The 12,371-nt window shown below is 53.9% G+C and overlaps 1 protein-coding gene across 1 annotated transcript in view; it reads right to left on the reverse strand.

The window, feature by feature from the left end:
* Positions 1-8,041: 8,041 nt before the first annotated feature.
* Positions 8,042-12,371, reverse strand: part of METTL22 (methyltransferase like 22) — a 17,245-nt gene continuing 12,915 nt past the window's right edge. Inside the window, exons 7-10 of the mRNA XM_006914172.3 lie at positions 12,118-12,230; positions 11,720-11,822; positions 9,865-10,033; positions 8,042-8,151 (exon numbers count right to left, since the gene is read on the reverse strand). Coding sequence (XP_006914234.1) covers positions 8,074-8,151; positions 9,865-10,033; positions 11,720-11,822; positions 12,118-12,230 — 463 coding nt within the window. The 3' untranslated portion in view covers positions 8,042-8,073. The remainder of the gene's footprint in view (positions 8,152-9,864; positions 10,034-11,719; positions 11,823-12,117; positions 12,231-12,371) is intronic.

Consider the following 12,371-nt stretch of genomic DNA (forward strand, 5'->3'; position numbering starts at 1 on the left):
GTCAGGGGTCCTGAGAGACTGCAGTGGAAACCACTGGCTTCCAGTCAGACCCACCTGGGCTCCCATGCAGCCCTTCAGCTCACAGGCTGCAGGACTCCTCGCCCATAAAACGAGGTGATACTGAGACACGTCTGCCCAACGAGGAGGTTAGAGGGTTGGGTTTCACCCTGATTTCTGAGCACCTCCCCTGACTCACCCTCTGGGCTCGTCCTGGGGTCACGGGGTCCTCACCATTCATGACCCCAAATCACATGATCGCATGCAGATCCTATGAGACAGGTCCCGTGAAAGAGCTTTATAAACATAGTGTGCTGTACAAGTGTAAGAAATGACTACACGGTGGTGATCGACTGGGCACATCTGGCCACGTCTGGAGAGTTTCGGTTGTCACGACGGGGAGGAGGACGAAGATGCTACTGCCATCTAGTGCGTAGAGGCCGGGGGTGCTGCTGAAAGTCTAAGTGCACAGGACAGTCCCCAAGACAAAGAATTATCTGGCCCCAAACGTCAATAGTGCCAAGGTTGAGAGACCGTGTAAGCCCTCCAGTCTGATAAGACTGCCCTTGGGCAAGTTTAAACCTCTCCGAATCTCAGTTTCTTCATCTGTAAAACGGGGGTTAGAGTAACTGTCCTTACCCCGCAGGGTTGTGGTGAGGCTCAAAAGAGGTGATCTACATAAAATGTCCTGCCCAGGGCTGTACAAACAGGCAGAGAAACAGGACGAGTGGGAGGACCCCCTCCCTGTCTCCTGATTTCAGTTCTGACTCTTTTGCACACGACTTCTCTCAACCTGAAGCATCCAGGGGTGTGTTGTCGTGGAAACCTTTCAGGAATGGCACACTTAAGAGCTTGACTGATATTTTTCCCTCTGAAATAACCCATCTTATCAGTCAAGTAACACTTAGGCGAAGTGGTTAGGCAAGTGATTTACTATCATTAACCACTGAGCAAAGCACCTGCTTGAAGAGTTTCCATCTCCCCCAACCCCCACCTGCCCAGACAGGTAGTTAATGGAAATGCAATAGCGCCTGCTTGAAGAGTTTCCATCTCCCCCCACCCCCCACCTCCCCAGACAGGTAGTTAATGGAAATGCAATAGCGATGATGATGGTGGTGGTGGTGGTGGTGGTGGGGGTGGGGGTGGTGGTGGCCGCCATCTCTTGCGCCTCTCCCCTGAGCCACGTTATGAGTCAGGTGCTTCATCTGCATCGAGTATAACCTTGAGAGGTAAGTACTAGCAGTGTGCCCATTTTACAGACATGGATGCTGAGGCTCAGAGAGGTGATGTTGGGGCTGGTTTGAGCCCTGTTCAGACACTAGGCACCATGCCCTAACCATCAAGCTTTATTGCCTCTCAGGAACCTCCAATGGAAGATGTGAGAGAAAGCCTAGTTCCTTTTGTCCCTGACCCCAGCATCCAAGCCATCAGCTCCAGGCCCTCTACGTGGTGAGCCAGCTCTGGAGCCAGGAACTCCACCACCTGCCCTCGGAGCCCATTTCTGAGCTGGGCTCCTTCCTGGTCCAGACACCCTTACTCCGAAGAGATGCTCTTGCGTGACTCCAATGTCCATTGCTTCCTGAAGTCTAAGGCAGAATCACGGTTTGGCCCTGGCTTGTCGAACCCTGTGATCTATTCCAGGATAATGGCACAGCACAGTCTCCAGTCCACACGGCTCCCTGCCTTCAGACGAACCATCCCTACCCCAGGCAGTGGGGAATGGAAAGAGCGCTGGCTACCGAGTCAGACCCACCGGGGTGCAGACCCCGCCCTTGTTACGTCCGAGTTCTGCGACCTTGGACAGCCCACGGTACACTTTGCGAGACTAGCTTACCCAGCTCTAATATCGGTACAGGGTTGGTGTGCTGATAAACGAGATCAATGGTAGATGCTTGACAAATGTGGGTTTGATCTGAATTAGGGTGTGGGGCTGACTGGGTGCTGGCGGCTCTCCGAACTACTGTAGCACTGTATAACATACACAGGTTAGTTAGGGTCCCCCCAAGAGTCACTGGGGACCCACACTTTGGAGCAGCTGCCAGAGGCTGAGGGGGCTGAGGGCTACGCCTGGGAGTCCTTGCTGCACTTCAGTTGTCGACTCATGAGGCTGGGGCGCCACCTCGTGGCAAGAGGCCGCCCGCGAGGCAGCCCCAAGGTGAGGTGCCCTGTCCTGCTTCCTCAAGCCTTGGAACCCCGGGGGAGAAAATGATCTCCAGGTTGGCTGGTTCTCCACAAAGCCAAGGACAAGCTCCACACCTGTCCTCACGATTGGTTGGTTGAGCCAGAGTTAGGGGCCCTAGAAGCTCTGTGTCTGACAGCTCTACTGCCAGTAAAACTTGGCTGGGAGCACAGCCCCCCAGCCAACACCCCAGTTGCAGCCTGGGGGAGCTTGAGAAGCACCCATTTAAGCTAAGTCCAGATTCCCAACCCACAGAAATCGTGAGAGAATAAATGTTATTTTAAGCCTCTAAGTTTGGGGGTACAGTAGTCCCTCCCCAGCCATGGTTTCAGGTACCTGTGGTCAACCACAGTCGGAAAATACTATATTGAAAATTCTAGAAGTAAACAATTCATGTGTTAAATTGTACATCATTCTGAGTAGCGTGATGAAATTTCGCACCATCCCGCTCCGTCCCACCCAGGGCGTGAGCCACCCTTTGTCCTCTGGGGTCTCCACACTGCAGACGCTCCCCACCCGCCCCGTTACTTAGTAGCCGTCTAGGCTATCGGCTCGATAGTCCCCTGTCGTGTTGCACTGCTTGTGTTCAAGTCGCCCTCATTTCACTTAATAACGGCCCTGAAGCACAAGAGCAATAATGCTGGCGATTCGGGTACCCCAGAGGGGAGCTGTAAAGTGCTCCCCACATGCGAAAGGACTGAGTACACTACAGTACTGAATTTGCGTTACTTTTATTACAGCAAATTATTACAATTGTCTTATTTTATTATTAGTTATTGCTAATCTCTTACTGTGTCTAATTTGCAAATTGAACTTTATCGCAGGTGTGTATCTGTAGGAAAACACAGTCTATACAGGGTTTGGTGCTATCCGTGGTTTCGGGCATCCGCGGGGCATCGTAGAACACGGGCCCCGCAGATAAGGGGGATGACTGTGTTTTGTTACATGGCAAACAGGTAACTCATACACTCTCTTTCCCCAGTGCCCCCCACACAGCCTTGCTCATGAGTTCTCTAGCCACTGGGAAGAGTCAGCAGCTGTCCCCTTGACCCATCCCTGTGCTGGCTGGATTTATGTTCAACTGGCTGCTATGTCCATCAGCGCTCTCTGCAAAAAAGTAATTGGCTAGAAACGTGGATAAAATGTATGCGTTTGGTACAGACGGTGGCTGCATTCTCCTCGAGGGCTTAGACACGGCCAGCTCCCGACCAGGAAAATCAGATGACGCGGGGCTATAATGGGTCTGGAGTCCTCTCATTCTGTGGACCATCTGGGTCTCGTTGGAGCCGCGCTGGGCACTGGTGTTGCAGCCCAGTTCCACCGGAAGGATGAGCTGCCCTCCGCACGGGGAGATTGTTTCTCTAAGTCTTTTAGAGCCTTTGGGCCAGAACTGATTTTATTTTCCCAAATTGGCTACTGAGCCACATTCTAAAAGCTTGGTTTGACCCACTTGCATTCATATGTGTCTCTTGGTAGAGGTACTAAGAGGTACCATGTTGGGTATAAAACCAAAATGTGTATACAGTGTAAAAGGCAGAAGAAGTCTCTCATCAACCCCCTTCCCCAGTACCCTGCCCCCAAGTTAACCCAAGCTTAGCAGTGCAGTGTGGGATGGTCTGTGTGTACACACATACCTTAGAGCTGCTATTTGTAAGCTGCGCCACGGTGGGGGAACTACGTGGAGTGGACAGCCTGGTGGGTAAGTGCTCAGACACTACAGTCAGACTGCCTGGGTTCAAATCCTGGCTCCATCTGTTACCACTTATGTGACATTGGGAGAGTTAGCTGGCCTGCTCACATGCCTTAGTTTACCCAACTGTAAAAGGGGGTCGACACTCCCTCCCTTGTGTAGGTGTTGGAGGATTTACTGAGCTAACACATGCAGAGTGTCTGGGACAGTTGGCTGTTGCCATCTCGATTCCCCAGGATCTCCCACCGAGCATTCCATTAGAGCCTGGTTCCGAATTTCTCCCATCTCTTAGGTGGCCCCTCACTGCCCAGGTGTTAGGTCTAGGGATGGTGCGGATGTGATCTTGCATCCAGTTCGGGTCCTACGCTTACCTCCCAGTGCCTTGAGGTCTGGGACTGATGGGGAAGCAGGTTTAATTAACCAAGTTCTCATTAATTAAAGCTTTACTGCAAATGATAGCTCAAAAATAAAGTTATATCTTAATCATTATAAATCTGCCACTTACAATCACCAAGTCTTACCCGTGGAAAACGATTTGTGATCTACTTCGACCAGGCATTTATCCATCAATAGAGACTGATCTTTCTATTAATTTATGTGCACACTGCACTCCAGTGAGCTTTATTTCCTGTGGCCCACAGTCCCTGACGGTGGCATCGTTCCTCCCTCCACTGCTACCCACCCCATTCATCTATCCCATCGGTGTTTAGCTGTCAACACACACATCCCATTTACTGAATGCAGATGGCCTGACAGAAACGAGTGCCCATGTGGGGACAGAAACTGGGGCTGTCCCCAAGAGTCTAGGCATTTTTCACCACCCAGACCCATGGTCTGGGGCGCTGACTCTGCCCCTGCTAACTTCCCATGTAGCACGGCCCTCTGCGGTTTTAACAGAGGGGTATGAAATTCGCAAAACCATCAGGTTGATTTCTATCTGTCGGGAGAGACTAAAATATCACTTAATAGTTCAGCTGTCTGGAAACTAGCAGTTGGCCACCCCAGAGTTGCTGGGCAGTCACTAAGCAATGCTGGGTGAGCAGAGCCCTCCTGACGGCCACTTCGAGGCACTGTGCTGAGCTGCTGGGTGAGAAACAGGCACCCTGAGAGGTCTCCCTGGTTCGCACTGGGATCCAGAATGGAAATCCTTGCCTGCTGCCAACACGCGTGGTGTCGCTGCTTGTTTGGCATGTGCACTGGCTAAGTGGCGAAGGTGGGTTTGAATTTGCAGTCACACTCCCGAGACGCAGTAGCTTCAATCTAATACCATGCTTACGTGGCTTTCTAGATGGGTGCAGGACAGCGAACCTTCCCATTGGGAGGACTGGAACCCTACACGCAGCTTCTCCGCCCCTGAATCCACTGGGGACATGTGTGGCTGCTGCAGCTGAGGGCCAAGATGTGGGTGGGTCACCTTGATGCAGCATAGATGTGGCAAGCCGGTTTCCACCAATGTTTTCTATCAGTCATGTAGGGCTAGGGTCTGCCCCCAGCTCATGGCTCCCTGAGTCTAGGTCAGTCTGCACATGAGGGTTTCGTCACAGGTGGCAGACACAATAGCCCATCTTCACTCTGTATGAAGAACTTGGACTCCAGGGCTGACTCCCAGGCATCTCCCTGTCCTGGCAGCCCACTGGGAGTCTTGTTGGACGTGGGGGGTCAGCGTTGAGGAGGATGACTTGTCCTGTGGGCTGCCCAGGTCCCCCAAAGTGACCCTTGGGTATAACACGGAGCCTAGAATTTAAGGCAGGCCTGTGCAATGTGACTTTTTCCTGTTGGCTCCTCGCCCCGCTATTGCTGCAGGATAGGATAACCGAGAGGACCCGTTTTATTTATAGATAGGTGGAGATGGTTCATGATGTTTTTCTAGCAGGTGACAATCAAGCTTTATAAATCATGCGGGCCACGTTATTCAAATTGAAGATGCTCCCAAACCAAAAAATTCTATAAGGTCACTTTGTGCAATCTATTGAAAATGTCCCCATGCATCTTTTACGGATTCGCTAGTACAGTCTTGACAATAATTCTGGGGAGAGAGGAGTCTCACCATTTCACAGGTGAAGCAGCTGAGGCTCAGAGAGGCTCGGTCATTTGTCCGAGGTCATCTGGTTGGTCTGTGGCAGAGCCGGGATTGGAACTCAGGTCTGCCTGACTCGAGTTTGTGCTCTTAACCGGGAATGACCTGTCACAGCCTCCTTCTTCAGTGTGGTTTCTAAACCAGCAGCACCATGTCACCTGCGCGATCTGGTAAACTGCAGCACTGAGCCCCACCTGGGACTGAGTCAGATTTTGGATTTTGGCGGGACGACTTTTGCGCAGTCACCTGAGAACTGTGGAGGGCTGTGGCGTCTTTCCTGTGCAGGCTTGGATAACCAAGTCTCCTCGTTGGGCCATATATTTCTTTGAAAATGTTAGACCGTGTCAAAAAAGAATTGAGCCCAATGGCCTGGGTTAATTCTCCAAAAGAACATCACGATGGGTTGATGATTTTGAAATATTGCTGCTAAACAAGCACTTACAGAGGCTCAAGCAAAGCCGTAAAGCACGGTGATAAAGGTACATATTGAATCCGAGGAGTGAAAATCTGATGATGCTGTAAATTATGGTGGATCAAGATTAATTCTGGGCTCCACTTAGAAGCAGCTTTCAGGCCGAGTGGTTTAGATATAAAAGCATTCGCCCTAATGCGCCAGGTGAAAGGCATGACAACTCTATTGCTTGGTGCCAATTACATTTATGGGCTTGTCCCCAGGAGTGCTAGGAAAATGCCACCGGTAGTGCTGACGTATCGCCAGCTGGGGGCTCTGTCTGGCGGGGTTCTGTTTTGAAGACTCGTTATTAATACATCCAGTCAGGACCTGCAGCTCTGCTAGAGTATGGCAAGTGTGTCAGGGGCGGTTTGTGTGCAGGAGCCTTGTGAAACACGAACAGCTCGAAGGCTATGCTTCTCAAAACCACTGAGCACACAAAGTCGCCTGACGTCTTGTCAGAATGCAGGTTCTGACTTGGGTCTGGGCCGGGGGGATTGCTGCCCTTGTGACAAGCTCCCAGGTGATGGTGGGAATGTGGGAGGAGCATGGGCGTTGGGGGCAGACAGGCGCGCGCTCTGACCCTGACTCTGCCACTTGGCAGCTGTGTGATGTCGGGCAAGCTGCCTAACCTCTCTGAACTTCAGATTTCTCATGGATAAAATGGGGGATCACTTCTCCCTTTTACAGTCTTTATAAGGTTTAAAGTAATGTGTGCAGCTGTCCTTCCCACTCCCAGAGCGGGGGCTCATTCCCCTGAGTCGCCTTCTTTCACTCCGGGTTCAGCCGAGACCCATTTTTCTTTCCTAAAGTAGCTCATGTTCTTCTTCCAGGTCAGAGTGTCTCACCCTCGGCACTGTTAACATTTGGGATTGGGTCGGTCGTAGCTGTGGGGGGCTTTCCTGTGCACTGCAGGATGCTTAGCAGCGCCCCTGGCCAGTGACACCAACTCCCTGGGCTGTAAGCACCGCAGATGTCTGCAAACGTGGCCACGTGCCCCTGGAGCCTGCAACCGGGAAACCCTGTCCCAGCAGTGACGTGTTTCAGTGATTCACTCGATAACACGTGCCGGACCATATGCAGGAATACACAGAGGAGGTCCCTGACCTCGCAGAGATTGTTTTCCTTTTAGAGCCTCAGTCTTCCCAACTGTTAAATGGGTGTAACCAGGCCGCGCACCTGGAATTGTTGGGAAAATGAAATGCGTTCAGACCTGCCAAGGCCTGGTCCCTGGTATCCAGATAAGCCAATGACCGCGGGTATAACAGGCTTGGGAAATGGACCTAGGTGCTTGGGGAGACATGGGCGTGGGTGAGGGCCGCTGGAGCTGCACAGGGAGAGAAGCCAGGAGGGTCTCTGGACCTCGAGGGGCAGGCGGGGAGGAGCCGTGCCAGGCGAGTTCCAGCCTCCTTCTCCCAAGGGGCCCAGACAACCAGGGACGGGGCACCCACAGCCTTGACCGAGACGAGGCTCCTGTGGCGATGGCATGAAACGTATTTGTATGAAACGCATTTGTCAGCAGTCGGCAGACGGGGGCGGCATCTTTCCCTGGCTGCTACTGGGGGGCACTGACAGACTCCAGAAAACCATCGTCATCACAAAAGGCTCGTTTGCCACATTAAAAAAAATGACAACCTCTCAAGCACATCAGTGCGGGAGCCTCTGGTTTTATTAGACGGTCACAGGGACAGCCGAGGCGTGCGGCCTGCAGAGGCGCCGTGCCGCGGTGCTGGTTCCACACGCACCTTCCAGAGCTCCTGCAGCGGACAGAGAAAGGGGCCCCAGGTGTGCAAACGAGGCTTCGCAGTTCCACAAGGGGATGCGACTCGCGACAGAAGGAAGGACACGGGAACCACGGCAGCTCGCGGACCACTGTGCGAGCGGGGAGCCTGCTCCGGCTTCTCCATGGTTCCGGGCTGTTCTTTCTGCTTCACTGTGGAGGAGAAGCTGGATGGACAAGTCCCAGCATCAATCCAGGAGGCATCAGGATGCCACACGATCGAAAGGGACCGGAAGAAAGGTGGCGAGTTGCCACAGTTCCTCCGTTTGGGGAGGTCTCTAGCGCCACGTACCACGGCTGCTGGATTTAGAGGGAGCTGACTTTTTCAGTCACATGAAGCTGCTTGTAAGGCTGGCAGCTGAAGCAGGTACAGAAGCGCGCCAGGTTCCTGGCGGACGCCCCGCATCCTCACCAGCAGAAGCGGCCTCTGTCTGCCGTCTACCGGGAGGCGACGCTGCCCAGAGGTGGTGGAGGAATAAACGGAAGGGGGGAGTGGGACAGTGGAGGCTGACAGGAAAAACGGGTTCATTGGAAGTATGGCGCAGGAACAGCCTGGACCACCGGAAAGACCAACAAGTGGGTCCTAGAGCAAATTAAGCCTGAAACGTCACTGGAGGCGAAAAGGACACAGTCGAAGCTGTCCTACTTCGCGCACACCACGAGGAGGCAGGGTTCTTTGGAGAAGACAATAATGCTGGGAAAAACAGAAGGCAGCAGTGAGGAGGCAGGGTTCTTTGGAGGAGACAATAATGCTGGGAAAACAGAAGGCAGCAGCAAAAGAGGAAGACCGAATACGAGATGGATCAGCGCTCTAGAAGAAGCCAGAGGTCTCTGTCTACAGGAGCTGAGCGGAGCTGTGGTGGACAGGACACTGTGGACACCGCGCAGCCACAGGGTCACCAGGAGTCGGAGCCGACTCAGTGGCACGGAACACACGTCCTCGCCCAAATGCAGAGCCACGCTGGCTCTGAGAGAGAGGGCCCAGCGTCACCCCCTCCTCGTTCCTCTCAGAACTGGGCCCAGGTCTCCACAGGCCCAGAGAAAGGAGGCCGCAGCCGAAAGGTAGAGACCACGAGGGACGTGAATGCTCGACCTCTGGACATCTACAAATCCAGCTCCTGGAGATGTTCAGGGAGTTTTAAGGGTTAATTTCCAAAATTCTCCCAAGTGCTGGGTTTAAAAACAGTGACAGGAAGTGCCGTGGCTGTAGGATGAAGTCCCAGCTCTGCCATTTCCCGGCTGGGTGACTCACCGTGGCATGATCTGAGACAGTGGACGAAAAGAGCTTAGCACGGCACCTGCACAGGTGTCATTAGGAGGATTACTCAGAGGCCTAACATGCTGGAATCCCCTCGGGCAGGGTCAGAAGGGTCGCCAGTCACTAGACGGGCCTGCCTAGTCCGAGAGGCCAGCTATTTGCTCAGTGAAGATGTGACCATCAGCACCGAAGTCCCTGCATCAGAACAACCTTCCACCCTCGGTCCTGCTTCCTCTGGGTCTGAACTGCCCACCGGAAAAGCACATGCTATAAAGTCAGCAAGTCAACTGGCAGGCCCTCCGCGGACACGGCGACCTTTGAGAGCAGGGTGAGATCCCACCACAGGCTTCGCTAAAAAGAGCGCTTTGCCCCGGGAGTCAACGGCGTCACAGCAGAACGACATGTGGCCCCCGGGCGGGCGGCCGCACCTACCAGCTGCTGGATGCGCTCGTACATGAGGTGCTGCGGGAAGGAGGCGTCCACTTGCTCGACTGCAAAGCGCAGCTGGCCGTCCTCCAGCTTCTCCAGCTGGTGCAGGCAGGAGCGGAAGTGGTCGTAGGCCTCGCACGTGACGTCCAGGTGACTCAGAGTGAAGTTCAGCCTGCAAGCGAGCAGCAGCCGACCCACTGCCCGTCACCACGGGGGTTTGGGCGTGCCCTCACGGCTCGCCCTCCTGCTGCCCCCGCCCTCCCTCACTTCGGTGGGTCTCCACTGAGCGCCTACTGTGTGCTGAGCATCGGTGCACACTTCCTGCCTGAGCCTGGAGGGCAGCCCGGGAGGTGGAGACGCTACCACCTCCATTTTACAGGTGTGGAAACTGAGGCTCAGAGAGGTGGACTCCCATGCCCGAAGTAACACCACTGCCCCGAGGAGCTACAAATTGGTGCAAGAGGTGGCCGCAGACCAATGCCTAAGGCCGGGGCTCCGCGTGTGCCTGCATGGATGCGGCGCGTGGCTTGTACAGGACTTCGTGTGTAACGCACAGACAACGCGCAGTGGCCGAGGGCAGTGCAGAGGCCTGTGAGAGCCCGGTGGCCAGAGGGAATGCCGCTGGGAAGCTGGGCGAGGTGGCCGAGATTTCGGAGGTGGTGACTTCGGAACTGAGCCCTCACAGGGTGTCCCCGGCCCGGCCACTCACACTGTGCTACGCTCTCATCAGCAACAGGATTCAACTTGAGATTCGAACTCTTCACCTTTTTTTTTCCCCTTTCCAAAATCTTTTATCACGAAAAATTTCAAACACATGGAAGGAGTGAGAACAGTGTGATGCATGGCCAAGCTTCAACCACTGTCAACTCACGGCCACTCTGTCACCCCTGCCCTTCCTCCAGCGCCAGGTGAAAAAGCAAGTGCCAGACATCACAGTACTCCTTCTGTAAATATGTCCACGTGTATCTTGAAAAGATAAAGACTCTTTGCGCCTAAAACAAATTTAACAATAATTCTTCAACATAAAATATCCAGTCAGTGTTTAACTTTTCCTGACTTTTCGATTTTTTTCCTAATGGTCTATAAAACCAAAATCCAAGTGAGCCCCACATGCGGCGCTTGGTCACCCGTGCCCTGAGGGAAGTCCTACGCAGCATCGACACAAACGAAGGACGCGCCCGTATGGATGGCTTTGTACAGAGCCGCGACCGCTTCCTCGCTTCCACAGGGCGAACTTCTAGAACTTCTAGAATGCCGAACTGCTGGATGTCAGTAGTATGTTCAGTTTTATGGCTTTTGCTACGTATTCCAAACTGTCTACAGAAAGCTGATGATCCTAAGAATCAGCGAAGACTGTGCAGAGTGTTAAGCACTACGTCTCTCACAAGATGGACGCTCCACCAGCGGGGGCCCTAAAGTGTAGGACGCTCACTCAGAAGTGTCCTGGAGGGGCTGTGTCTGCAGCAGGGAGAGGATGGGGACCTGGGGCACCTGCAGAGACCGATGGCGTCCGGAGGGAAGGAGGAGAGGCCCCCCCCCTCAGAGTGCGGTGGCCACGTGTCTCACTCAGCTCTGGCGCACGACCTGCCCTCACGTCCTCATCCGCCCGCTGACTCGCTGTGGCCTGGAAGGTCCCCTGCCTCTCGGAACTTCCTCTCTGCATCTGAGGAGTAGGGGTGCGGCGCCCACACACGAGTGGGGCTGGTATGTGGACTGAAAGAAGCCACGTGTGTAAAGGACGTGTGACAAATGCTCGCTAAGTGAGTGCCGACGACGCCGATGAGAACGTGTTTAGGAGGTGGGTCCGGCTCTCGGGACACCAGCGTGGCCGCCCCCACCCTCCCAGTGCGGGCCTCACCTCTTCTCCACGGAGAGGATGGCCGTGCAGGCGTTCTTCAGTTTGTGAGCGAGTCGGTAGAGTGTCTTAAACAGAGCATCGGTTAGGTCATCGTCATAAAACACTGCGGGGAAGAAAAAAGGCATCAGCAGAAAACATGCAAATACCGCAGGCGCCTCTTCTTCACGTGACCCCCACAGACGCTAACGGCTGAAGCCCTATAAATGTGGCAGCGACAGTTAGCATTTTTCAATCTTTTTTTTTTGTACTTAGCAATAGTTAGAGTTAACACTGCATTGTGGAAGTGGCAGGAACGTCTTGGAAAGACGCTTCTAAAACGGAGGGAGCTCCGTGGAGGGGTGGGGACGCGTGCTTGGCTACGTGACGAGGACGGTGCTGTGAGGGGAGGCCCTTCTTGCCTTCAGCCGCGAGCAGTATGGTGGTGTGGTTGTACAGGTCGGAGATGTCCTCTTCTGACCAGCTGAAGGGGACCTTCGGGTCTGTGAAAGAAGAAAGAGTTTTGCGCTCCTTCCTTTGTCTGCAGGCCACCGGCTCTGGGACCGACTGTAAGACGCTGCAGGAGATATGGGGCTAGAGGGTGTTCAGTGGAGTGGGCACCGCCAGGCGGCCCCAAATACTGGTGCCCCGGCCTCCGGGACATCGCTGCCTGTGT

Source organism: Pteropus alecto, unplaced genomic scaffold, assembly GCF_000325575.1.
Source record: "Pteropus alecto unplaced genomic scaffold, ASM32557v1 scaffold44, whole genome shotgun sequence".
In the NCBI taxonomy this organism is placed as follows: domain Eukaryota; kingdom Metazoa; phylum Chordata; class Mammalia; order Chiroptera; family Pteropodidae; genus Pteropus; species Pteropus alecto.